Here is a 27,661-nt window from a genome sequence, read left to right on the forward strand (position 1 = left end):
TAAAACTTGAATTTACTTTGGCTGATTGAATTAGTGGGACAGTTTAGGTCCAGAAAGTGTAAATCTAGACCAAGGCAGTTTCAACCAACCAGTTGACTACTCTGACTATACTCCACTGGTTGGTTGAAGTAAAATCTTGGTCTGAATTTTTACTTTCTGGACTTGAAATCCCCACCTCAGTATGGAGTGAAAAGAAAGCCAAGCAGAAGAGTGATGGATAAGGGTTCCAGTGTGACTGTATATTTGGGGAGGAATAAGCTAACCCATAGATAAACAGAAAACATACCCGTTTGTATTTTAAAATAAATATATTTTTATTTAGCCAGATTTCATGGTAAACAGTATATGAACATAAAAAGCATTGTTTAATGTACAAACAGGAGCCAGTGGAAGTAACGGAACGGACAGAGATGCATAAGACAGGCCCCGCCCACTTAAGCTCAGTCCTTTGAGGGGGCAGGCGGCTGCGGACAAACCACTGAAGCGTTTCCCAATCTGGTCCTCGGGGCTGCACAGACAGCCAGGAGTGAGCAAAGATGTGCACTGCTGTAGGTCCCCAAGGAGTGGGGTGGGGGAGACTAGTATAAAGATTTAAACCCCCCACAGCCTCCAGTGAATTCATCGGAATCACACTTGGCGTCCATTGATTATTTTATATATATATATATATATATATATATATATACATACACACATTTGAGGGTTTTGCCTGCACACTGGTGGCCTCAGTGCTAGCGTAAGGCCTTAGATACGTCTCCTACCCAGTGCAGTTGTTTTACCTCTGCAGACGAGGGCCGTTCCACGGTTGAATATTTTCCAGCTTTAGCCGCTGATCTCATTCCTGATCTTGCTGGAGCACCAGCACAGTCCCGCGCTGTTCTCTCACTGGGGTACCCACCCCCCCAATTATCCGAGACTTTCATCCACGATAGTTCGGCGGGCGCACGCGCCGTCAGTACAGAAGTAACCCATTTAGGCTGGCATCCCATCGGCAGTGCAGTCCAGTGCATGGAACCGCAGGCCGACGACTAGGTCAAGTTCCTGCGCATCTAAACATCAATGTGAGGCTGGGGGGCCTCTGGGGCCATCACTGTGGCCCCCATGGCGACTATATTTACATCAAAAAATAAACTAGAAACAAAATGACATTCAGCAAGGTTTTTTTCTTTTCTTAAATAATAACCGGCGTTCCAACTTTTTCTCCAGAGCTCCCCCTGCAGGTGGACTGCCAGTTAAGACATCTGACATTCAGTCGGTGTCACAGAACCAGCTCGAGAGATGCACCTGCGCTTATCATTCTCGAGTGACAGCTTTCACATTTTACATAATTACACAGAAAACAACCCATTACATTCATACACTCTTCCTCTGATTTCACAAACCTCAATAACTGAAACACGTTGAACTTATATGCAAGCTCAGCTCTGGAATGTACATTTCTTGGGTGGGTCACCTGCTAATGACTGAAAATGTGTCCGGCTTAGATATAGCGTTGCTACTAGATGCTGAAAGGTTTCAGACTTGCACACGGCAGAGCTGTGGGCTTCTCTGAGTACCAACACCCAGCTTAACACACAAAGGATGGAAGCAAAACAAATCATAACCCAATTTCTGGATCTTGGTATATAGTCGTCTCTGGCTTGATTAGGATTTTTCGTGGTTGATTGTGTGGTACTAATAGAGAAGTCAGTGCTCCCTGGTTTACAGTAACCGGTACCGAATCTCTCTCCTTTGGGCCCCCTCCCCCAACCCCGAGATTTTTTTAAGTATCCAATTAAACAGGAATGTGTGTCTTCTGACAGCACTTAGGAGTAAAGGGACCATCAGGACGAGCGTACGATCTCACTCTGAAGCCAGCGCAGACCCCCCACCCACATGCCTGCCCAATGGTTTCTTTACCGCCGGCATTAGCAGCTGCCATCCTTTCAGTGGCGTGTTACGAACCCCTTAATTAAAAAGGCAGCTTTGCTGCTGCCGTTTCCCCCCAGACCCCATGTGTTTACATTTGGTCGGAGGTGGCCGACGCCCCCAATTACACGAGACCCCTGTGGTTTTCAAAGCCGCCGCTGCTCGCTGTACGGCGCCAGTTTTCCACCCCTAATAAAACTCGGAGGGCCTGTTGGGTAACGGTGGAGGCTCCGCACGCCGCTCTGCAAGAGGAATGGGCGGCTTTTTCGTTCCTTTATCTCTGTTTGCCGGGTAATCAATGGAGTGTGACTCCGTAGCTGGAGGGGGTGGAGTTTGATACAGACAGTCAGTTACCCTACAGCGTGTTCCCGAAGAAGAGCAAACATCATTAGAGAATGAGGCTCACTTGGGCTCATGCGATTACCTTAATCATAGACCATGTTTTTTTTTTTTTGGGGGGGGGGGGGGGGTGATTCATTTTCTGTTGTGTAGCAAGCTTAGTAAACAAAACACTCAGCCACAGGTTATCCTGACACTATAACCAACCGTCAACAAAACATCCAAAGTCGCAGAATTGCTGAGATGCTCGAAGAGATATTTTATGTTTAAACAATACATTCAGATTGAAGCACTGAAAATCTGGTTTCCCAGCTCTAGACAGCTCTAGTAACTTTAGATCTATGGTTTTGGAAGCTGCTTCCTGGTGCAGATTAAGGCTGAGAGCAATGTGTCGGGGGTGGGGGGGGCAGGAAGGGTCTTCCTGCATCCTGCCCACGTGCAGACAGACGTACAGGTAGTGAAATGGGACTTTTTTTTGTGTTTTCTTTTCAAAAAGCTTTAAATTATGAACAAATACAAAGTAGATTCCCCCACTATCTACACGAGGACATTCTATTTTAAAGGACTTTTAAGTCAGGCTTTTACCATATTGTACAGCTTTGCCTTAAAATTTAGCGTATTTAAGACAATGAGGAAGCACCATGAGATCAAAACAAACAGTGGCCTCACCATACAATGGTATGTACAATGTACGCTGGGAGCATGGTGTCTGTACGGGACCTGGGAGCGCGGCATGCAGCTACGGACTTGCACGCGTGACCCGAGCGGAGTTCACCTGTGCAGGCATCCGGCTGGACGCCCTCGGGTGCTGATGCGCATGGCAGGTCCCAAGGGCAGGTTGCCCATAAGAGCTCAGTAAGTATTATACAGGAAACACTGGTCCTTTCAGGCCTTGGGGTGGAGGGTGGGGGCGAAGGTGGGCACTTCTGATCACGCTCTCCGCCCTTCCAACTGGATTTGTGCAAAGTTAATATCCGAGAGTCCGCTGGGGTGGGGAAGGAGCAGCTGGTCCAGCTCCGATCCTCCTAAGGGTCGACGGCGGGCATAGGGGTGGCACCGTCAGCGGGCCTAGAGGCGGTGCCATCAGCGGGCGTAGGGGCCGCGCCGTCAGCGGGCGTAGGGGCGGAGCAGTCAGCGGGCGTAGGGGACGGGGACCCGTGCTCGGGCTCCTCGGGGCCAGCCTTGTCCTCAGAGCCACCCTGCGCTTCCTGGCCCTCAGAGTTCTCCAGCATCTCCTGGATGAGTGGGGGCATGGAGCCCGGAATCTCCATCTTCAGCGAGATGACCCGCTCCGCACCTGTGAGACAGAGCACTGCCTTCAGTCACCTGCCGCCTGGAGAAAATCCGCGGCCGCTAACCACACAGCCTGGGAGCTTAAACGCTGGGCTGAAGGCTGCATGACCTTGATCTCAGACGGGCTTCACCCTTGTCCTTCAGTAGCCAGGACTACAAAGAAACACAGGGATATGAACTCCGGACTATATTCAGGGCTTAAAGGCCTTGTTTTGCGCTTGCGGACGGGAAGGAGCCATCAGGCACAGAATCGGACAGCCTGCGCTCGGCCAGAGGCCCCAGGATGGGACGCCGCCCCCCCCCCCCGGAAGCGGCCCAGGTACCTTTGGCACTGATGCTGCGTAGGTCGGTGATCTTCATCAGCGTCTTGGGGAACATGTGCGGCTTGCTGGGCCGCCGCTTACGCACGTAGATCTTCAAGGCCTCCAGAAGCGGCTCCTGGAGCTGGTCCACCTTCAAGGGTTCCTCCAGGTCCTGGCGGTCTGGAAGAAATGCTGCCGTACATGAGCAGATCCCACGGAAAACGGGGATCGAGGGCTGAGCCATCTACATAGCCGAGCCCAAGATGTTCTGCTTCCAGCGGCTGGATGCCTGCAGTCAATGTTCAGCTGAGAAAATATGTGAAATATGTAAAAGTAAACAGTCCTGGACAAAGGAGCACTGCTAGGCAAACAAACACCAACAGGGCATCACCCAACTGAAACCACTGGAGGCATCTCTCTTCCAACAGCAAACCACCACCATCCATAGAAGTCCTACCTGGACCAGAGGATCACAAATGCTCGCTCCCCTGCATCCAAGCACTACGGAGCTGAGAAAAACCACCTCAGCCCCCCCCCCAATTTTCCCCTCAAATCAACACAGGCCCTGCAGTTCCTTGGGCAGCCTACAGATGGTGTTGTGGGTCCTTGCAATCCGGCGACTGCCAGTTTGCACCCAACGAATCAGGAGGGTCCCAGCTACACACCGGCGCCTCTCACTCAATTTCTTTTTGATTTCATAACGTTGTGTGATATTTGACAGATTTCACACTCTTCAGTGGACCTGGACCTTGAATTGGACACCGGCATTAATTTCCCATCCCCTACAGAATTTCCCCCCCAAGATGTATGCCATTGTCTCCATTCAATAGGCGACGCCAAACCCAATTTGAATTCACATGGAGTCTTGCTTTTTTTCCTTTCTGCTTCTTATGCCAAAAACAGAGTTCAAACTCAGGGTGTTCTCTGGTGGAACATCACAAAGAGTCCCAATTTCCTAAGAGACAGACTTTGACGCTTCACATCTGCAGCTCCACTTTCATCCTGTAAGAAAGTATAAACCCGTCACACTGAAGACGCATCTTCAAGGACACTACCTGTCCCATCCACTGAACGGCTGCATTTATGCAGTTATAATCCTGCAGGCTGGGACACACTATGCGTTTACAACACGACACTCACTCAGCATCATCTACTGCAGGGCCAAACACACAAACCCCAGTCCTACGTGGTCAGAGCACGAGCCGATCCCTCGTCCTACAGAAACTCTCTCTCCTCCCCATCCCACCCCTCTCTGCCCCTCCCTCCCTCCCTCCCTCCTGTCCTCTACCCCCTCCCATCACCCCTCCCTCCCTCCTGTCCCCTGTCCCCCCCCTCCTTCCCCCCCCAGACGCTCACCTCCGGAGATCAGGCAGATGGCGCTGAGGAGTCCAGTCTCAGTGTCGTCCATCTCAATGGGTAGTAGCTGGTTGGCGAACGTGAACACCAGGTCGGTGAGCGGCCCAAAGCCGGCGTTGTGCATCTGAGTCCGGTTCAGGGTCAGGCCATCGGAGAAGGTCATGGTGTCCTGGTCGGGGGTGTACCTCGTGCAGATGCGGAGGATCTACAACGGTAACAGGGCAGGGAGGGGCGGGGCGGCACAGGAGACAAGAGCATGATGGATGGTAGAGACTTGAGTCAAGAGAATTACACCTAATTCATATTTCTAAGAGGCAGATCTTTAGCAGCACTGGAACAGCGTGTGCAGCATCGCTAAAGACCGTTGGTGCCATGTGTGGGGGGGGCAGCCTTTGATGAGGATTTGGGGGGGGTGGCGTTGATGCTGAGTGGCAGCAGCGGTGGGATGATGAAACAGAATTAAACATGCCTGCTTTCGGTGACTCACAAACGGCAGCCGGGCCGTTTGATCGCTCTCTGCTGGGCTCAGAGGGACGGGGGGGGCATGGGTGTGGCATTCAGAGGACACCTGGGCGGACCCGCCCCCTCCAGCAAGGCCTTCTGGGTAAGTCGGCCAGAAGTAGCGTGTGCTTGTGAAAACGGACATCTACAGCCGCTGCACTTTGTCGCATTTCCACAGACTCTCCTTTCCGGTTTTTCCTTATGCCCATTGGTTTCCACGCCCCATGCACGCCCCCCCCCCAGCCTTTACGGAGCCCCACCAGCCCAGGTTAACGCCAGCTCCAGTGCCAGCTGTGCCCCTCCGGCTGGCAGGGGCATCCAGGTGGTACGGCTTCGATTCCTCTTCAAAAGGCACAGAACTCTCCGTGTCCTTAAAAGAGCATCTGCAGGCTGTAGATCAGAGTAAGGTTTCCATGGGTCCAGTTTGTGGGGGGGGGGGGAGGGGGGGTGACACCACAGGCTGCAAGCTTTACATGAAAGCTACTGGGAGGCTGGCTTGGGGAGCCCCCAGAATCTGCAACCCCTCCCCCAGACAGCTGAAATCAAATCAGGTTTGGCTCCAAGCCCTCTGCCGCCATGTGGAGAAAAATTGTATGATGCTTTTTCTACCAGCCCACGCCGCTCGATGTGGGGGGGGGATGTGGGGGGGGGGATGTGGGGGGGGATGAGTGACTGAAACGTAGCCGCTGGCTCTGTGCTAACGATGAGCTCATTTGCATGACAGCCATCGTTTGCTATAGACAAAACATACATAGATATTCTTTGGCTAGCGGCTCTCGTCTGGGTATATCGAGCTTTTCCTTATTGGGGGGGGGTGGGGTGCCAAAAACGGAGCGGCGTAACGCCGAAGAATAAGGCCGCGTGCAACCGGCCGGTGGTGCCAGCCGTGTGTTCAGGTGCCGTAGTTAACTGGCCGGTGGTGCCAGCCGTGTGCTCAGGTGCCGTAGTTAACCTGCACTGAGAACATTGCAGCCTCCCATCTACTCACCGCTCCGTGTTTTTAAGCGGCACCTCAGACGCCGCCGATGCTATTTAAAGCACGTTTTCACACACGACAGAAGCAGCGTGAGATCCCTCTCAGGCCATGGTGGCCTTCTGGTTCACGGCTGGCCGGATCCAAAGTGCGCATCACGGGCCGGACGCAGTCTCGCGGGAACACACGGCACTGGACTGGGCCAAACTGGCTCAGGGAAGCCAATATGGGGCTGCTAATCCGTCTCCCGGGGCTCATTTCCTGCTGTGGGGTCTCTGGGGGCTTTTCACGGCTTTCAACCAAGACTCTGACATGTTTCATGCCTCAGCAGACTGCAGGGGGCACCGGCGCAGAACTGGAGCCAGATCCACGGGGGGGGGGGGGCACCTACCAGGATGTCCAGGCAGGCGGCCTTGAGCAGGGTGATCTGGTCGGCGATGGTGAGCCCCGTGAAACCGGGGACCCTCTTGGCAAACTCCACGATCTTGATGATGCACTTGGTGGCCAGCTCACTGAATTTATCCCACAGGCCGAGATCCAGACGCACACGGTGGTCTGCACTCGAGTTCTGGAAGGACAGGCGGGGAGATAAAGCAGATCCTTAACAAGCAAGCAGGGACAGAGGCACTGCAGGAAAAGCACAGCTGGCTGCTGTCGTTTTAATCTTTGTGAAGAATCTCACAGTCCAGGTCCTACACCAACGACAGACACATCATGCATGTTATTTTTCACATCACCCAGGGGGATGCTGGGTAACCGGTGGTCTGTTTGAAGTGCGGGGCAGAGCCGTGACAAGTGACAAGCCAGGCTTTGATGCAAGCCCGTTAACAGGCCAGAGGAACAGAGACAAGCTCTGCGCATCGGGGCTGGGGGAGGGGGACACACGGGCGGCATCTTGGTGGACAGTAACGGTGACGAGGGGGAGGGAAGAGGAGCAAAGGAGAAAAGCAGAAAAGGGGAGACGAGTGGGAGGGAGAGACCACCTCCACTCTCCTCCCCGAATAAAGGGTTGAGGTCCAGAGGAGAAGTGGACAGAGGTCAGAGTGACCTTCTCAGTTTTGTGGAATAATCATCCACTCAGCAGAGCCAGTTTCTTCTTTTAAAAGAAGGAAAGAGAACACGATGGCGAGCAAGAGAGAGGGAGAGTAATCTCGGCAGAAAGAAGCCCGAGAATGGAGGGAAAGAGGCAGAAAGAAGAGAGTGATCTCAGCAGAATGGAGCCATGGAACAGAGATATTAAGAAGGGAGAGAAAGAGAATGGGAAAGGAGGATGAGGACAGACAGCTGAAGGACAAAATCAGTAATGGTAACACTCAGAGCAACCTACAAAAGGCCCATCAGCACAACATCATGAAAGGCTTTCCGGAAGAATTCAGGCCTTCCGAGCCTCTCTCCTCTCAGTAGACTAACCCAGATTACTGGGGCTCTATAATCCCACCCCTCATATGGCGGGCATGGGGTGCTGAAGCTGCAGGAGTCGGGGCTACATCCCGGGACCACGCCCCAGCAGACCAGGAACCTAAAGTGCCAGGAGGCGAGGCCACATCCCGGGACCACGCACCAGCAGACCAGGAACCTAAAGTGCCAGGAGGCGAGGCCACATCCCGGGACCACGCACCAGCAGACCAGGAACCTAAAGTGCCAGGAGGCAGGGCCACATCCCGGGACCACTCCCCAGCAGACCAGGAACCTAAAGTGCCAGGAGGCAGGGCCACATCCCGGGACCACGCCCCAGCAGACCAGGAACCTAAAGTGCCAGGAGGCGAGGCCACATCCCGGGACCACGCACCAGCAGACCAGGAACCTAAAGTGCCAGGAGGCGAGGCCACATCCCGGGACCACGCACCAGCAGACCAGGAACCTAAAGTGCCAGGACGTGAGGCCACATCCCGGGACCACGCACCAGCAGACCAGGAACCTAAAGTGCCAGGAGGCAGGGCCACATCCCGGGACCACGCCCCAGCAGACCAGGAACCTAAAGTGCCAGGAGGCGAGGCCACATCCCGGGACCACGCCCCAGCAGACCAGGAACCTAAAGTGCCAGGAGGCGAGGCCACATCCCGGGACCACGCACCAGCAGACCAGGAACCTAAAGTGCCAGGAGGCGAGGCCACATCCCGGGACCACGCCCCAGCAGACCATGGATACAGATCACACCTCGGGTGGATAAATCCTGCGTACTGGTTACTGGGGGGGTGGAGGGGTGCAGAGAGCAAGGATCCTGATATGAGGATCCATAGATGTGACATTAGTTCTGGGGATAGGGGAGGGGGCAATCAATATGATCTAAATGAAAGATACACGGGGGTGTGAATGCGGACGAGCTCCTCGACACACGGTGCAGATCCCACTCTGGTGAATGGCTGAGCCTTGGATATTAAACCAACTCGTCTTCTCCATCCGCAGGCCCAAGTCCTCCACGGGCCGATTCTCCGCCGCAATCCCAGTCAATTACCGCCGGCCCCATAATTCAATACCAGGGAACAAGGAAGAGGCTGGGGAATTCTAATTTCATTTAAGGGCATTTATCCAAACAAATTAGACGGGCCGGGACATTTGAGGAACAGCCCGGCGGCTCACGGGGATAAATCAAAAACAGTGGGTGGGGGGTGGGGGGTCATAACATGTCAACGGAAAACGATGGCCGCTTCCCGCGCTGTTGCTGCGTCCCTGAGCCAGACGGGGTCCCTCTCGCTCGCGTTACGGATCACTCTCCCCTCACCCTGCCGTGAACCTATAACTCATTCCGGCCGGAGATTTAAATATTTCACCGCGTAATTGAGGCTTTAACCTAATCTGAGGAGAACCATGCACCTCTTCTGTTTCAGATAAAGAGATTTAAAGAGCATGTCAGGAACCAATCAGGGCCGAGTCGCAGGGAGTTTCGCGCAGCCAATGAGCGATGATAATTACTGGCCGCGCTGACTGAAGCCGTCTCCCAAGCACTCCCGTGCCAGTAGCCTTAGCAGAGGAGTATTGATCTGTACTGGACTGATCCACGCTTGCTTACGTGGACCTTCTACCAGCTCCACATCAAGCAGAATCTCGTTTAAACGGGTTACGCACAGAACCTAAATGCAAGGAAGCATGTTTCACACTCATTTCCAGTATTAAAATATGCTGTTAGATTTCCTTATACGCAAAGCGCTACAAAGACCGGCTCACACTATTAATAATGGTAAATCGATGGTAAAACGGTGAAACTGCATGTCTAACCACCTGTGCCACATTGCTCCAATGTAAAATCTCACACTTCTAACCTCGTTCACAATTAGAATTACAGTAGCGGCCAAAAGTTTTGAAAAAGACACAGGTATTGGTTCTCACAAAGTTTGTCGCTTCAGTGTTTGTAGATCTTGTTGTAAGATATTCACATTGTATACTGAAGTATAATTGCAAGCATTTCATAAGTGGCAAAGGCTTTTATTGACAATTACATTAAATTTATTCAGACTCAATATTTGCAGTGTTGGCCCCTCTTTTTGAAGACCTCTGCGATTCGCCCTGACTGCCGTCAATCAACTTCTGGGCCAAATCCTCACTGATGGCAGCCCATTCTTGCATGATCAATGCTCGGAGTTTGTCAGTTTGTGGGTTTTTGTTTGTCCACTCGCCTCTTGAGGATTGACCATAAATTCTCATCGGGATTAAGGTCTGGGGAGTTTCCTGGCCATGGACCCAAAATGTCGATGTTTTGTTCCCCGAGCCACTTAGTTATCACTTTCGCCTTATGGCACGGTGCTCCATCCTGCTGGAAGAGGCACTGGTCATCACCAGACTGTTCTTGGATGGATGGGAGAAGTTGCTCTGGGAGGATGTTTTGGCATCATTCTTTATTCATGGCTGTGATCTTAGGCAAAACTGTGAGTGAGCCCCTCCCTTGGCAGAGAAGCAGCCCCTCGCATGTGCAGATGTGCCGACACTTGCCTGCTGCCGTTCCTCAGCAGGCTCTGCACTGGTGGCTCGCAGATCCAGCAGCTGAATGAACTTTAGAAGGCGGTTCTGGCACTTGCTGGGCTTCCCATGAAGCCTTCTTCACAACAATTGAACCTCTCTCCTTGAGGTGCTTGATGATCTGATATGTGTTTGATTTAGGTGAAATCTTACTAGCAGCAATATCTCTGCCTCTGAAGCCCTTTTTGTGCAGAGCAATGACTGCATGCGTTTCCTTGCAGGTGACCATGGTTAACTGAGGAAGAACAATGATTTCAAGCACCGTCCTCCTTTTAAAACATCCAGTCTGCAATTCTAACTCAGTCAGCATGACAGAATGATCTCCAGCCTTGTCCTCATCGACACTCCCACCTGTGTTAACAAGAGAATCACTGAAATGATGTCAGTAGCTACTTTTGTGGCAGGACTGGAATGCAGTGGAAATTCAAGAGGGGCTTTGCAATTAATTAATCTGATCAATCTTAATATTATATCTTATAGTTTATGCAAATTGCCATCATAAAAACTGAGGCAGCAGACTTGGTGAAAAATCAGTATGTGTGTCATTCTCAAAACTTTTGGCCACGACTGTATTCCCTTGGACTGACACAATTAAGGGTGATTATGTATCTGACACAAACAGTGACGGTGGTTTACAAAGTCATGTGACAGGTCACATGACCCCCCCCCCCCCCCCGGAGCACCCGACTGCGTGACTGTGTCCGCGTGTCACGTTAGCATACACTATTCTGTCTGTTAACACCGCGGGCGTTCCTGTGGGGGGACTGGCGGCATGGCTCCCACCGCCCTCGCATGATGACATCACCAACCATCACCCTCACCCCCCCCCCCCCCTGCACACCCATACGACCTGCTGCTCCCCCCCCTTCCACCCAGCCTGGCTTTGGCTGTTTGCTTTTCCCGGAGGGCCCCCCCACCATGAATGTGAAGCATGCCATTAAAAATACACCCCCCTCCCCCCTCCAGGGAAAGCATGCCATCTGGTAGACGGTAAGTGCTGAAGTTTGCTTCAGTTAACATGACACCATCACATTATATATTATACATACGTGTGCGGGCGCACACACACACACACACACACACACACACACACACACACGCACACACACGCACACACACGCACACACACACACACACACACACACACACACACACACACACACACACACACACACACACGCACACGGATCATTGTCCTCAGGCGAATATCAATATACTAAAAAAATTATAAAAAAAACATTATTTTATGGAAAAACAATCTGTTCCAGATCAGGAAGTTCATGCAGAAGCAGCCCATGCATATAGAGCCGCAGGGAACATTACACTAGACTGGGTACAGAGACACTCACACACACCCAAGCATCTCCCAGAACTGCTCATTCAATACCACGCTGCTATGAACACAAGGCAGGGATGCTGATCCGCCAGATATTAATAATTCATAATTATCACAGTTTCTGTTTTTCGGTTTTTTAACCGATCACTCGGGCTCTACTCCGTCACCCAAACCTACCATTCGGTTGGACTTTAGTTCTTCGCCTGTTGTCCTGCAAACGGGTTCAGCCAAATTAACAGTGAATTTCCATCAGTTTATTACATTTTGTATTTGTCTGGCAGACACTTTTATCCAAAGTGATGTGATGTATGATTGAGGAAGCAGCTTCAGACAACCACTGGAGCGATTGCCGTTTAGGTTCTTACTCAAGGGCCGAACAGTGAAATCGCTTTCTCAATACTGGGATTTGACCCCACAACCTTCCGATCACATGCAGAATGTCCTAACCCACTGAGCACCACAGTGCCCCACCTGTGCCATTTCTATCCTTCGATGTTTACGATGTGCTGTGCCATCTCACCTCCCCACACAGACCACCTTCTCTGCATTGCACGAAGCCCCCCAGAGGTAGTATGCCCAGCTCAGAGCAGAGACTCGGGACCCCACTCACCGTGGTGTACTTGCCGAGCTGACAGAGGGAGGGGAAGGTCTCCTGGTGCGCCTTCCGGATCTTCTCCACGATGGTCTCCAGCTCAGTGGTCAGTTCGTAGCTCTCCGCCAATTCCAACTTGGGGATCTCCTTCTTCCTCTTGTTCCGGTCATTCCGGACAGCTGTTGGCGGGCCATGGGGATGGCACTTATTAACAACATAGCCACAAATTCACTGGCCAGAAAGCATCAACTGGATTATTTGATCTCGAGTTAAAAGCATATGTATTGGCACCATTAAGACCCATGAGCCTGGCCTGCTGTCCCTCAGGGATAGATAACCCCCCCCCCCCCCCCCCCGCCAACAAAAGGAATTCCCTAGAAGAGCCACCAGTCATGTCTCCCACTGAAGAAAACAAGAAATACAAAATCACACTTGCAATTAGCAAGGACTCTCGTGTCCTTCAGGCCCGCACCCCCGCACCCCCCGAGGGTTCTTCAGCAAACCAGCCGGGACACGTCAGGGTAATCCTTCCGGAAAAATAACCCCACCCTTCATAGCCAGCTGTTCGAGGACTCGCTCTAGGTCTGCTCTTAAGGCCCTGAGCTACCCGCGTGTCAAACAGGATGCCGAGAGCAGCTCCTGGCTCAAACTCAACGTGTAATGAAAGGATCTCCTGTGTAAAGTCGGCCTCGCGCTTCACTAGGCTAAGCTAAGCAGGCAGTCACCTCCTGAGTCCCACGAGGAAGGCCTTCACCAAACAGCAGCGGTTTCAGGGTATGTCCTTAAACACAGACGACATAAAAGCTCGTGGCAGTAATCTGGTAAAGACATACGATATATTGATTGATATAATCCGCATGGGCCAATGTTTGCCAAAAAAAAAACATCATTGGTCTGATGTGTCAGTATTCAACGTTATCAGCAGTTACTAAATAATTGATTGTCCAATCCAATCTGTTATGTTCTATAGTGGAGAATGAGGGATTTTTGGCTCAATCGATGCTTAGAACTTAAGCGTTTTCAGCGCATTACTGCTACACACAGTAATGGGATCTTAAGCAGTAACACTGACATGTTTCAATGCAGCCTTCTGAAGGTCAGAGGTCAGCTGCATATCAGTAATATTAGACCAAAATAAACCATCGGTGCACCAGTATAATTTGGGCTTAATATCCACGTCTAACCCAACAATCCCTCAACACAGTCACTCAGGCAGAGACCCAGTAGCTCATTTAGGGGGGGGGGGTCATAACTCATTTAACCCATTTAGCTAATGAGATGTTTAAATCACGTCATTTTTAAGTGGGACAGGAAGCAGGGAGGTATTGGAGTAGAGACCAAAGTTTACCTTTGTGTCCACGCTGAAGTGCGACACAGTCAAGGCAAGCAGGCGTCAGTGTCAGGACACCCATATACAGCAGTGCTTCCAATCCAGTCCTCATGAACCCACAGACGGTCCACGTTTCTGCTCTCTCCCAGGTCCCAGTAGCAGAAAATGTGGACAGTCTGGCAGGGAGCAAAAACAAGGACTGGCTGTGGGTTCATGAGGACTGGATTGGAAACACTGATATACAGGATATACAAAAAGTGAGAAGGGAGGGACGTCATCAGCCAAAGGGCTCCGGGCCGCTGAGGGACGCCTCACTCACACCCGCCGGCTTAATTAGGCCAGAGGCTGATTAGGGCAGCCCAATGCCAGCCTCTTCATTTACCGTGTGACGTCCCAGAGTTTTAATTAATACATAAATAAATAAATAAATAAATAAATAAATAAAGGGGAAGGCCATCCATGGCTAAGCCCCCCCCCCCCCCGGAACTGGCAGTCACAGACCTTGGAAGCGGACGTGTGACTCTGCGACGTTCCACGTCACAGCAGCGTATTAAGCAGAGCAGTATTTACTGGGGGGGGAGCTATTGACCCCAGTGTGAAATACGTCGCTAGAAAGAACAGACAGGGTTGTCTGTTGGCACGGTGACAGAAGCAGGTGGGGGTGTGGGGGGGTGATTTAGGAAGCCCCATCGCCTCGGGCAATCAATTACCCTCCACTCAAACCGAATTACAGCAGCCAGATCTATTTGAATGATGCGTCAGACTGGGGGCCATGAAAATAAATGGGTTTTTAATACCTGGCAAAGAAGGGGGGGGGGGGTAAATCTAGAGAAGAATCACATCTCATCAACACCCCCAAGCTGAAATGTCCACTTCCTGTGGCGGATGCGGGCCTCAGCTGGGTCAATGACAGAAACAGCGGCCTGTCCATCGCACCCCCGGGCCGGATAGTTATTATAGATACCGGCCGCGGAAGCTCTCTGCTAACGTTTGTTTATCCCACATAAAAGGGCTTTTGGCGGTTAGGGATGTACCAACACAGAAAACATGGCAGACATTCCTAAACTACATGGCGCTATCAAAATGAACAACACTCCCCTGCCAGATACTGCCCTTTGGAACATTCCTATTAGTGTGGCGCTTCTATTCATTTACATTGTGAGAAAGGGCGTAAAATAGGAGAAAGTCTGTCCAAAAATAAACATCCCGTTCAGCCGCTACAGCAGGGTTTCCTCATCCAGTCCCCAGGGACCCACAGACAGCCCACGTTTTTGCTCCAGGGAGTAAAAATGTGGACTGTCTGGCAGGGAGCTCCGAGGAAGCAAAAATGCGGGCTGACTGTGGGTCCCCAAGGATGGAATTGGGAAACACTACACTATGGGTTCATGGGGAGTCTGTAGCCAATCCCAGGAAGCTTGGGAAGGGAACACCCTGTATGCTTAGGAGGGAATGGTGAAGGAGTTCTCCCACACACACACACACACCCACACACACACACACACACACACACACACAATTTAGTGACGCCAATTCACCTAATTACCCATCTACCCTACCCAGCTTCCCCGATTAAAGCAAAGAGATACATAAATATTTCCTAAAGCTCAAACCCTACGTATCGGTATTAAACGCTGCTGTACATTTCATTTAACAGCTGGAATTTTCTGCCAAACCGTTTAACGTAACAAAGCCAGAATTACCAGCAAATGAGCAGAGGGGTCTCGGTATGGGCGTGTTTAGCATTTAGCCAATAAGACGTGTTAGGAAACGCCCCTTCAGGCAGGGGGCACATAGACATGGCCGCCAGTACAGCCATCAATTACTAGAGCAAGTCACAAGTCCCCTACTCAGGGATTCAAACTAGAAACCTTCCAGCTACACTGTCACCGCATGCAGACAAACAGGCTAAAAACATTCGGCTGTCTTGCTGATGCTTTTAAGAACATTTTACTGATTTATTTATGCAGCTGGATATTCTATCCCGGCGGGGGTCAATGGTGTCTTGTTCAATACATACTGCTTTGCTGGCAGCCCAATAATTTCTAAATGATTAAAATTTTGCATGCATTATGGTATCAGCTTCATGCCCTCAGACAGTAACAGAACAGCTGGTATGGAGGACCTCTCAGCCAATCACAGAAGCAAAAGCTGTAAGTCCCGCCCCCCTTATGCAAAGTAGCCATATACGGTGGGGTGGGATGATCGAGGCTGATGCAATCACACCGAGTCAATAATGTGTGACATGAAGAAAAAAACAATAATAATTCCGAAGACAAAGGGACGGAAAAACCTCTCACTGACACCGGGTGAGGAACAGGCGGAAGGCAGGTCCTGTTACAGATTTCATCCGACCACTTTGCACTTTTAGGAATCTTGCAGGACAGCAAAGACTTAGGGCTCCCTGCCTGGTTCACAGGCAGCAGCAACAGCTCTGTCAGCCGCCACGCCACCTGCTGGTAAAGATGTGGCATGCCCCACCTCTCCCTCGGCGACCCCCCCTCCCCAGAACATCCATCCCGTGCCTGCAAGCTACTGGGAAGCCGAACACATGATGTACCCTGACGCGGTATAAAAGCGCGAGGGAGAGGGTGTGTTCCATTCCTCAGCAACGGCACCCTGGGGTCTGTAGTAATACCCCCATATTTGGAGGCCAGTGATAACACGAGGGCCCGTTTTGGGCCTGAGAGCCGCCCAATTGATAGAGCTGGTTTAGCAACATGTCTAGACACTCGGGAGGAAACGAAATCCAGTTTTCTTTGGTTTGTTGGGCACCTCAACCCTACCAAGGAATCTCAAACCCCGCCTCCAGAGACCATGTGACTGGGAGGGGACTGACTTCAAGGGTCACTGGACAGGGGAGGAGTCTGTGAAATTAGTCATCAGCCATGAAGTGAGGGATCCATGGTGTGATAACATTCTGTCCGACGATTATGCGTTTGAAGGACACAGGACAGGAAGTGAAAGGGGCAGTCATGTGACCAGAGCCGACTCACACTCCTTCGACATGCCGACGGCGAAGCACTTCTGCAGTCGGCAATACTGGCAGCGGTTCCTGGTGACCTTGTTGATGATGCAGTTCTTGTCCCTGTGGCACGTGTAGACCATGTTCTTCTGGATGCTTCTGCGGAAGAAGCCCTGACAGGCAGAGAGAGATCAACAAGGGGGAGGGAAAGTTAGCGTTTCATCTTTCGTCAGCTCGGCGTAGCGAGTACATCCACGGGCATCTTTCCCGAGGTGTTCATTTAATTGCTGCCGATTGATGCTGTTTACCTGCATGGTGACTGGGGGGGCGGGGGAGGGCGGGGGCTAGAAAAGGAGGTGGGGAATCTTAGAGACGGTGAGAAACAGAGAGGAGCTTATTACAGATCCATCAGCCGCTACTGTGCAACATGGAGCCAGACGTTCAGGGTGAGAGGAGGTCCGACCGGGACCACAGACAGAACCGCACCATGTTCAAGTCAATTCTGTGCTTTTACCAAAACAAGAAGCACCTCAAGCAAAGGGGTCCACTTTCCCGGCCGCCTCTCGGCAGAGACGCTGCTAACAGTCGCTGGGTCGCATCCAGGCTACGGTTTTCGTCTCACTCGATCGGACCACATTCGCACCCACGTCCAACCAGACCTCTTTTCCAAAGAACTACATGCAGATAATTAAACACCAAAAATGTTACCACCACCACTTCCTGTGAGCCTCCACACCCCTAGGGGGCGCCACCAGCACAGAGCAATCCGTGATCAGACGCCCACGGCCTCCCGGCGCCTCGCATCTGACAGACCCAGGCGGCATTAAAGGCTCCGTCACGACGGCAGCCCCATTCGGTACTCTCCGTGCCAAATTAGGGCTCCCTCGTGTTCAGACGTAAGCCAGGAGTGCAGACGGAAATGGAGACTCGGGAGAGAGAGTCACGGGAATCAGTATGAAGGGAGAGGAGTAAGAAAAAACCCCCCACCCACAATCCACCCCCAATTAGCCGCACGTCCTTAAAGCTGGGCTTTTACCAGGTCTTCTTCATAAAAAAATAAACGTAACTCACAAGTCTCATCAGATCACAATTTACATTTATTATTGAAAGGAATTTGTATTTATTGAGAAAGCAGAGTCATTTGGAGCAATGGGGCTGGGTGCCATGCTCAGGGCCCAATGCCGAAATCACTCTGTTCACCCTGGGATTTGAACCAGCAACCTTCTAATTACAGACACAGCATCCCAACCCACTGAGCCGCACCAATCCCCCATTACTGAGTCACTGTTTTTATTTACACTGGAAGTGCTAAGAGGCAGACTGCAGACAGCGTTTCACGAAAACCAGTCTGCTTCCAGTTCAGGAATTTAATAGGCTTAACTGAACAACTGAATTTAAGACAAATATCGGACAGCTGACTGAAATCACCGGGTACCATCTTAGGAGTGTTCCGACACAAACGCGAGATCACACACACACACACACACACACACACACACACACACACACACACACACACACACACACACACACACACACACACACACACACACACACACACACAAACTGTGTGTTTCTCCACTAGGAAAAACACACAGAAATCTGGAGGAAATCTGTACAGAGACACAAGACGTTAATATTCTGAGGCGCATAAATGACGCAGCACTGCAGTGTGTTAATAACGGACTGGATTTTCCAAGCGGGGAGCCCCGTGACAGACGTATAAATAAGCGGAGGGACGACGGCGGCCCGGCTGGTCACACATCCCAGCCCCCCCCCCAGCCAATCAACCCACAGTTATACTTCATCCCATCCACACCTCGTCTGCCATTCACAGCCAAGTTGCTTCGATAACTTACTCGCTGCCATCTCTTCACCCCTCACTCACTAACAACAAGAACATCAAATAAATAAAATTAAAGAAAACAAAACTCAAACATCCCAGAGACACAAATTCCACATCCAAGAGGTCCATAACATTTTGTCTAAATCCAAGGCAACCCAAAGAAATAACTGACCTCACAAGGTCCACGGAGACTTTCCCAGCACTACTGCATGACAACTGATGACAATAAAGCGGACTTTGAAATTGGAGGGGTCACCATGACGACCGAGCACACAGCAGGACACGCTCCCGTTTAGGTTTCAGGGGTTCAGAGCACTGCGGAGGTCCCCACAAAGCTGCCTTCAGACTACATCCCAGAATAAACATATTAAATACTTACAAAAACAAAGACGTAAACAGACTAAAGAGGCAGAATTACTCATTACAGGAGATTACGGTCATTTAAAGCCAGAGATATTTATAGTATAGTTATATTATTATATTATTATAAGCGATAGATATGCTTATATTATTAGCCAGTACTATAACTGAACGGCGATCTCTAGATTCACTGACAAACACATTCTGGGGTCCCCCCACCCCCCCCACCCCACATGAGTAGCTGTGGTCTGTCTCATTAAGCCTCCCAGAATGCACTGGGGCTGTTGACACGGAATGCTGTTGACACGGAGTTCCGTCACCTAAACAGGCCCATAACGGAGACCAGCATCGGCCATCTTGTTATCTTAATGGTGTGGGGATAGTGTGTCAGGGGGTGGGGTGTCAGGGGGTGGGGTGTCAGGGGGGTGGGGTGTCAGGGGGTGGGGTGTCAGGGGGTGGGGTGTCAGGGGGTGGGGTGTCAGGGGGTGGGGTGTCAGGGGGGTGGGGTGTCAGGGGGGCTCATTTACAGATTAAAAAAAAAAAAAAAAAAAAAAAGAAAACGAAAGTGCCACCTATAAATTATTAACCCCCACCGACCCCCCCCACCCCCACGCACCCCCCCCCTCCCACAGAACGTTCCGGGCTTCCATAACCGAAGCAGCAAGCCACGGCAGAAGGGGAAACTGATTAGCTTTCGCTCTTAATCGTGTCGATATCTTATCGCTGTCACTGAAAGCGGAGAGGACACCGGAGCCCCCCGAGTCGCCCCACCCCCACCCACCCCCTCACTCGTCACACGCATGGAAACCGACGCTCATGCGAGGGGGGGGGGGGGGGGCAGGGCAGTTTACCTGCGATATTACTTACACCTGGAGTTCAGCATGGAGGTGAGGTCACAGGTCCTAAGCTGCTGCGGGGGACGGGAGGGGCGGAAATCTTAAATAAACCTGCAAGGTAGGAGCCCCCAGAAGAACAATACAAGGCATTGAGGGGGAATCCGCAGATGGTACTGCGTGCCTGCAAGCGAGAGAGAGAGAGAAAGGCCTCTCTCTCTCAGCTCCGGAAGGAGAGCAGAGGACGCGGCGACCTGCCCCCCCCACGCCGAGTTTCGGATCGACCTCATCACCGACACCATTCCTCAGACTGGGTCCCCTTTCAATCCTTCAGTTTCCCTCCGAAATGAGAGCTAAACAGGACGCGGGAGTCTAAAGCCACAACGTGCCTGAGACACCGGCTCATTCTGCGATTAGCAATGCGAGTTAGCAGCGACATGCTAGGGACAGGGATCAGCTGATGGTCGAGCCCCAGAAGGAGGCGCTGTTGTACCTTTGAGGGAACAACTGATCCCCAACGGATAAAATCTGTCTGCATAATTGGGTAAATTTGAGCCATAAATTTGGATAATATTAAATATGCCATTATAGCCAAAAAAAGTTGATTTCAGTGCATTTGTCCAAAAGTTAAAATGAAAGGCAAAATCTGTCATGCTACTGCGAGGCACAAGCCCCCAGCCTCAACTGCAGTGGGGGGACAGCATGACGACTCCCCGCTTGGTCTGGGCCGTACGGTACGTCAGTCACCGGCCGAACCGAGAGGAAGACAGATTGCATGTCAGGCTGATACACGTACATGGGATTCCTGACACGCACACACGCAAACAAACATGCGTCACGCAATGCACCCGCACTGGCCCGGCCTGCATACATGCCACGCAAACGCCAGGCGCACAATGTGCCCACATGCATCCAACCCACACACACAATGAACACGCACAAGAGTGTCACGGTGCAACCTGACATGCCGAATATACGCAACCCAACTCGCACACGCAGAAGAGACACACGCAAAGAACACGCACACGAGAGAGGCGGCTCCCTGACATTCCTGGCTTGCACACACAACACCTACATGTTACACAACGTACCCTCCTCGCTCACACAAACAACGCTCTCGCTCTTAAACGGAGCCGCCATATTCTGCATATTTCCCAACAAGCAGCCCGGAATAACGACATGCTAAGAGGTGTTAGCTGGACCCCCCCTCAGCCCTGGAGGGGTGTCGGAAACACCCCATCACAGACGAATCTCACGGCAGCTTCACCAGAAAACAGAAGAGGAATCTTCCTTGTGTGGCTTGGGTGGGGGAGGGGGGGGGTTTGACGGTGACAGGAGCGTCTGGAATATGACAGATAATGTCTGGTTCTGCTTGAGGAGACATTGTCTTAAAACAAAGCCTGAGAATGTCCTAAAAGCCTGTTCAGACGCCGTCGTTCTTATTCTAACGAGTGGTTCAGTTTGAGAAGCGCCTTCTCTGAATTTTGATGGAGTATTTATCAACTAATTACCGCTGCCATTTGGGTGGGGGGAGATGGTAAAATACAAATTAGCAGCCTAACGTTTATCTTAAAAAACTGAAATGTGACAAATGTGGAGCCAAGCATAATGTTTCATTTATTTACAGCTGCAATTTTTATTTGCCATCTGCAGCAAACCCGTCCCAGGGAATGAAGGAGCCGTTTGTTTGCAAGTGATCAGGTTTTGCTTGAAGTGAAACTCTCCTGTGTTCGAGTCCCTTGTTTATACGCCTAAAAATTAAGACTATCATTACGCCACAAAAGACTTGAAAGCTTGAGAAAGTCAAATTACAGAGCAGAGGGTCTCCTGTACGCCATCTTAACGTTAACCTCCAGAAAGCGAAGACTGTATCTTTCACAAGACACCCGACAGCAAATGATGGAAAACGGCAGCTGCTTACTACATCTGGTTGGAGCGGTCAGGGAGCAGGGAGCAGGGAGCAGGGAGCAGGCCCTAACCAAATACATGGGGGGAGGGTATGCGTGTCACCCATTCAGCCCTGGTATGACTCAGGTGCCACGTGAAAGTTAGAAGACAGGGGCAGTGAGCAGAAGCGCTTTTGTTTAAAAGGGAGAACGGTCGACTTTGATATGCACCCCGTCTGACGAGGACTCCATCTTGTTGGCGCTGAATATGCATGCACTGATGTGAAGCCATATGGAAGCAGGCGTTACCAATTCAAATCAAGCCTTCCCTGGGATATCAAACGAGATGATGGCCTGTCACATTATTTAGAATAGCCACATTTGCGCTGGCATCCAAATGGCGAAGAGAGGCGCGCATCTGCCGCCCCATTCGTTTGCCTGTTTTTCTTTTCTTTTCGTTTAAGTGTGCATCTTCCACGAAGGCTTGCGGGCGTGAGTTCTCCCACAAACCGCGGCAACATCGACGTGGAAAACAATCAGCCACGTTGAGAGTTTACAGAACGGGGCGGAGCACGTAACGAGATAACTACGGTTACTCGGGAACTGCGCTAAAGGCTGTCAAATCCAGACAGCTTTATTGTTCCTAAAACACTTATATGTATAAACACGCACACACGATGCAAACGTGCATTCCTGTGCAAGCGAGCTCGCCCATGCGACTGGACTCCGCCTCTCCAGCACAGAACACACACTGCAACCATCAGCTCTGCTGCATCCATCAAAGCCCACAGCATCCCACCCCGCACCCGCCTGTGGCATAACCTTCACCTTTGACGACGACAATTGCACTACAGGGATATGAGTACGGAGGCAGGGTGGGGGGGGGGGTTCCTGTGTGTCTATAATCCACAGCTTAACCTGCTGAGTCCTTAAAGCCATGGAATCAAAGCTCTCTTGCTCCTGCTTTCTCTTTCAAGTCGCTATTCAGTTAAAACGGAGGTGCATACATTTGCGTTCACCCCCATCTGTGCCCATTTGCTGAGATCGGCCTCTATCAGGCGCTGCGTGTTTCCGAGAGCTTCAAAGGAAGCCTGCTTCTTTAATATGCCAGCTACCGCCATGCGGCGGCTTCTCCCTCCCGCGCTGATACACGCCGCTCCGATCCGCAGAACATTCCCTCAATCACTGGTACTCGACTGGTTCACAGTCTTCTCAAACTACCGGGATAAGGATTCCTCACATACCAAGGGTTATATTGCAATGGAGAGGACCCCGCCCCCCCCGCCCCCCCAATGCAACAGGGAAAAACATTCTGTAGCTCCCCACCCCCACCGAACTCTCCAAGTTCCCTCAGAAACCCACGTTTTCATCATTCATCTGCAAGAGTTCAAGACCGCGTTTCCTACTGCCCAGGCGAACGCGAAACATCCAACAGTTAACAGCTATCTGCCGACGACAAACAATGATTTCATAACTCTTGCTTCACACCGAACACTGGGCTCGATAAGAGAGAGACCAGAACTTTGCACCTCTCCACCATGAATTGATGCCAAAGTCCCACAACAGATCAGACGTGAGGTTATCTTCAAGATCCTCCACAGATCACCTATGAGCCATTTCCTCAAACTGAGGTCGGAAGACTTTTGGTCCGACCTTCAAAATCCTTTGTCGCAGTGAAAATGAAGACTACAGATAAACAGGTCCCTCCATTAACTAGCTAGCTATAATTAGCGTGCGCTAACACAGTCCCCGCAGAGGCACTAATGACATCCATTTTCCTCGTACTTCAGACCACTTACCGGTTCAAACCCAATTTTGCCCAGGAAATGACAACAGGCCTTCAGTTCGGTTTTCCCAGTTTGGTCCTGGCCTGTCGGCTCAGGTAGCCCCCGATTTCGGGGTGGAGGGGTGGCGCTCTCTTACCTTGCAGCCCTCGCAGGCGCTGACGCCATAGTGGTAGCCCGAAGACTTGTCCTGGCACACAAAGCAGGGCTTGTAAATGCGCGGTGGGGCCGGGGGTGAGGGGGGGCTCGGGACCAGCTCCTCTGAACTGCTACTCTGGGTCTCAACAGCTGCTGGGACACAAGAAGGAAGAAGCCGGTTTGAACATGAGGCTCAGGGGTGTTGTTGCCTCGCTGCTGGCGGAGAACGAGGAAGGAACCAATGAAAAACACCCGGGTGAACCTTGGTCACGTGACCTAATGTGGCCCAGTAGCGCGTTTTCACACTGGGTCACGGGTGAGTATCTAGGGGATCAAGATAGGGACAGTCTGGGGAAATCAGCAATCAGGAAATACATCGCAGGAATAGCTTGGGGGTTGTAGCATCTTCCACACAAATGTCCAAAGGTGCTCGGAGCGTTTATACCTTACAGGACGCAGACCCCCCCCCCCCCCCCCCCCAGTTCCCACCTGATGCTATTGTCAGGGTTGGGTTACACAGCTTCACTGTGAGCTTATTCACAGACCTCTCCCCACCCAGCCCTTGCACTCATCCCTGGGATGCACCCCCACCCCACTACAACTGTATCCATTTTTTGGTATTTTTTTCCTTAAAAAAAAAAAAAAAGCTGTTATTCATGGATTAATCATTTCAGGCTTTTACTCTCAAGACCAGAGGCTCCATGTCAGGACCATCACAACCCCAGACTCCCATCCAAGGCTCTGCTTGGTCCCCCTTCAGCTACACTGAACATTCTCCAGATTTTGGGATGTTCACCACACGAGGGGCAGGGAGGGGCGGAGCTCTGTGGAGTCGTACGTAACCTCCCAAACTCCCACCGCCAATCGACACAAAAAGCCGAGCTGCTGAGGGCGAGCCAAGCCGCCGTCCCTCGCTGTCCGCGCACAGGCCAAATGCTAATGTGTCCGACACACGGCAGGCAGATGTCGAGCGTTTACAAAAGATCAGGCGCCTGACCCGTTTTGTCCGTCGCCGATATGATTCATTCCAGCGGGAAACCCCAGCGTGTTTGCCTTACTAGACATTAATGAGCTTTATCTCCCAGCTGCCTTTTGGCTCTGAGCTGGAGGGGAAAGCACCCCCCACCATAGGCCGAGACCCCAGCCTCGTGGGTGGCTGACATTTGGCACTGGAATGCAGACGGGGGCGGGAAACACCGTCGGGGCTAATTAGCTAGAGGCCCCCCCCCCCCCCGAGTCGGCGCTGCCCTCAGCTCCTCCACAAATCACCGCCGTCCGGACCCCCCACCCGTGGGCCACACCGGGCTGTCAGCGCTCATCAAATCATCTGGACGCCCCGCCCCATCCTCTGACACAACCCCCATGCCTGGCCAGAGACCAATTAGCTCCTGGGGGGGCGGCAGACAAAACACCCAACGACTTAATGTCAGCCAGAGGGGAGGAATTAGGCTTTAAAAAGGACAGTTAAGCGTAATCATGACCTTAAACCCAAAATTACACTTTTGACTACGAGCCAACAAAGGCGACTTTCTCAAAGACACAGTTTAGCGTCAGAAGCTAATAGCGCACGACTGCACAAGCAAGTGAGCCAGCAAGCGTGTGGGCGCTATGACGGAGCACACTGCCGTCCGGGGTGCCCCCTCCTCGTACCCTCTGCTGCCCGGGACGGGCTCCAGGCCCTCCCACGACCAGGACAAGCTGGTGGAAGATGGACGGAAATAGTTTGCACCAACCTACTTATTTAGCGCACAATTCAGAACAGCCCTGCTGTTATTAGTAATAACAGAACCAAAAGAAGAAACATTTTTATGTCGTTTCTTCAGCCTCTTCAGGATTGGACACTCAGTGAGAAGCTACAGACCATCACTGCTGCCTTATGAATTAGCAATGACTAGACGCCAATGTTACCATTTCATGGGCCCTCCTTCTGGAAGGTGCCATATTAAATCCATCCTTAATCTGAACTTGCAACTAAGCTTGGCCTGGACTGGACAGTTGGAGACGCTAAATGCTTGGAATTAGCCTGGAAGGGGGGATATTGTTACTCTTTGCTTTCATTTAAGCCACTGTATTGGTAAATTTATTCATAGAAAAAGGCCTTAATAAGTGCGTCCCCATGAGGCAGGGTGAGTCTAAGCTCACCCAATACACTTATAACGTAAATAAATCCAAACACAAACATGACCTTATTACCCCTGCTTCACCCTAATAGATTTAAGTCTCAGGGAAAAACTGACTAGCTACTGTTCCGTTTCTATGGTTACCGACACGTACCCCTATCTAAGCTCGAGTGGTATTATAGCGCGGTGCCGTTTTGGGTGTAACGTGGTATTTGTGATTGGCGAAATTCATCATGGTGGACCCCACCCCTCACCGAATTTTAATCGCCGAGATTTCAAAATACCCAGAACAGCGTAGCTTTTGGAAATACCGCCAAAAAAAAACATATATGGTATGTCTAGTTGGCCTGAAATTTAGATACCTTCCCCCCCCCCCAAGTCTAATGGTAATTGTTGGTCTTAAATCGATCATCGAAACAGCTCCATGGGCCCCCTTCACATGTCACTAAGAGGAAAGCTGACTGCCTTTTAATGATGCTCATGCTGGAAGGGAGACAACCAAAGATCTTCAGGACGTGTGAGATGACCAACAAAATGGCCAAAATCATGCTTATTAGTGAACGTGTCACAAAAACGTATGGAACAGGAAAAAAACATGAGGGGGTTTCCTGGAGCAGGCTGGTGAGAACAAAGAGCAGGGGTACGGAAAGCTCCGGAATATTTCGCGGGAGATGAATAAAGCCGCAACCTCACTGCGTCTTCAAGGACGACCTAAAAGTGGAGGATGCTGAGGAGGAGGAGAAAGAAGGAGAGACGCCCCCCCCCTCTCATCCTCTCAGATTTGCAGCCCCCAGCTAATGTTACCCCTGGTGTCAGACAGAAAAATACCCACTGGAGGCTGTTCTCTCCTCAGGACGGAAAGTCCTCCACGTCAATCGTTCACTCTCAGCCAACCATAAGGGGAATCATACTCCTGCTGGCCTATCAGGAATAATCTGGGCCAAGCCACACCCCCAAATGCTAACCAACACACCAAAGTCACCGACACCTCCCACTCGCCTCGGCCAGGGCGATATCGATATTATATCGCGCGTGTGCAATAACCACCGGGGCTTCAGTTAACAGCCGAAGCATTTGGCCATATAAATACGTTTATTTCCGGCCATAATTAGGTAAGCAGATGAGTAGTACAGCTAAAATGCTAATGCGATGAGTTTTGTTACACCAAACAAACAACAAACAAATTTATTTTTGTATAGCGCATTATCACAACATTACATCGTCTCAAAGCGCTTTACAGCATCCGCACCCAAAGCCGACAAAAACGTTAGCTATCCGTAAAACTTGGTGCATCATTATTAAATTGCGGACAGTGGAGCACACTACATAATACTGTTCCGGTATACTATGGTTACTGTTACCGGTATACTATGGTTACTGTTACCGGTATACTATGGTTTGGTATAGTTCAGTGCCATATGCGATATGCACTGAAGTGGTGGTGAAGAAAGGAACAGCTCAGCAGCCACAACATCTTTTAAAAGAGGAGATCTTGTGGATAAACAAAGCAGAAAGACATTGGTGGTGTGCTGATACTTTTTGTAGTTTAAAGTCTAACACGTTTATTAAGCATAAGGATATGTGAAATTTATAGTGATAACTTTTGGCCCGACATCAATATCTTAAATTTAAGCATCATTTTAAAATTATTCTAATAAAATTAATATGATTTATAAAATGCTTCAATTCATTATAACAAACGTTTTCCTTTAATATCACTGTAATTATGCGAGTAGTTCAAATGATTCCAAAACAAACAGGTGGTTTTACACTGTACAATGTGTAGTATGGCATACTTCAGTGGTACTAACGCTATGCATGAGCACCTGAATAGGAAACGCACATGCA

General features: G+C 50.9%; 1 protein-coding gene across 8 annotated transcripts in view; it reads right to left on the reverse strand.

Annotated features, from left to right (window-relative positions):
* Positions 1-277: 277 nt before the first annotated feature.
* LOC125718774 (retinoic acid receptor beta-like) overlaps positions 278-27,661 on the reverse strand; it is a 52,631-nt gene continuing 25,247 nt past the window's right edge. For 3 of the 8 annotated variants that reach the window (XM_048992847.1, XM_048992843.1, XM_048992844.1), the window contains exons 2-8: positions 23,695-23,843; positions 16,878-17,019; positions 12,573-12,733; positions 7,064-7,240; positions 5,199-5,403; positions 3,864-4,022; positions 279-3,544 (exon numbers count right to left, since the gene is read on the reverse strand). In XM_048992847.1, coding sequence (XP_048848804.1) covers positions 3,273-3,544; positions 3,864-4,022; positions 5,199-5,403; positions 7,064-7,240; positions 12,573-12,733; positions 16,878-16,989 — 1,086 coding nt within the window. In that variant the 5' untranslated portion in view covers positions 16,990-17,019; positions 23,695-23,843 and the 3' untranslated portion in view covers positions 279-3,272. Of the gene's footprint in view, positions 3,545-3,863; positions 4,023-5,198; positions 5,404-7,063; positions 7,241-12,572; positions 12,734-16,877; positions 17,020-23,694; positions 23,847-27,661 lie in introns of all 8 variants that reach the window. The other 5 variants (XM_048992840.1, XM_048992842.1, XM_048992846.1 and 2 more) reach the window with 3 other exon arrangements.

This window comes from Brienomyrus brachyistius, chromosome 23 (assembly GCF_023856365.1).
Source record: "Brienomyrus brachyistius isolate T26 chromosome 23, BBRACH_0.4, whole genome shotgun sequence".
Lineage (NCBI taxonomy): Eukaryota > Metazoa > Chordata > Actinopteri > Osteoglossiformes > Mormyridae > Brienomyrus > Brienomyrus brachyistius.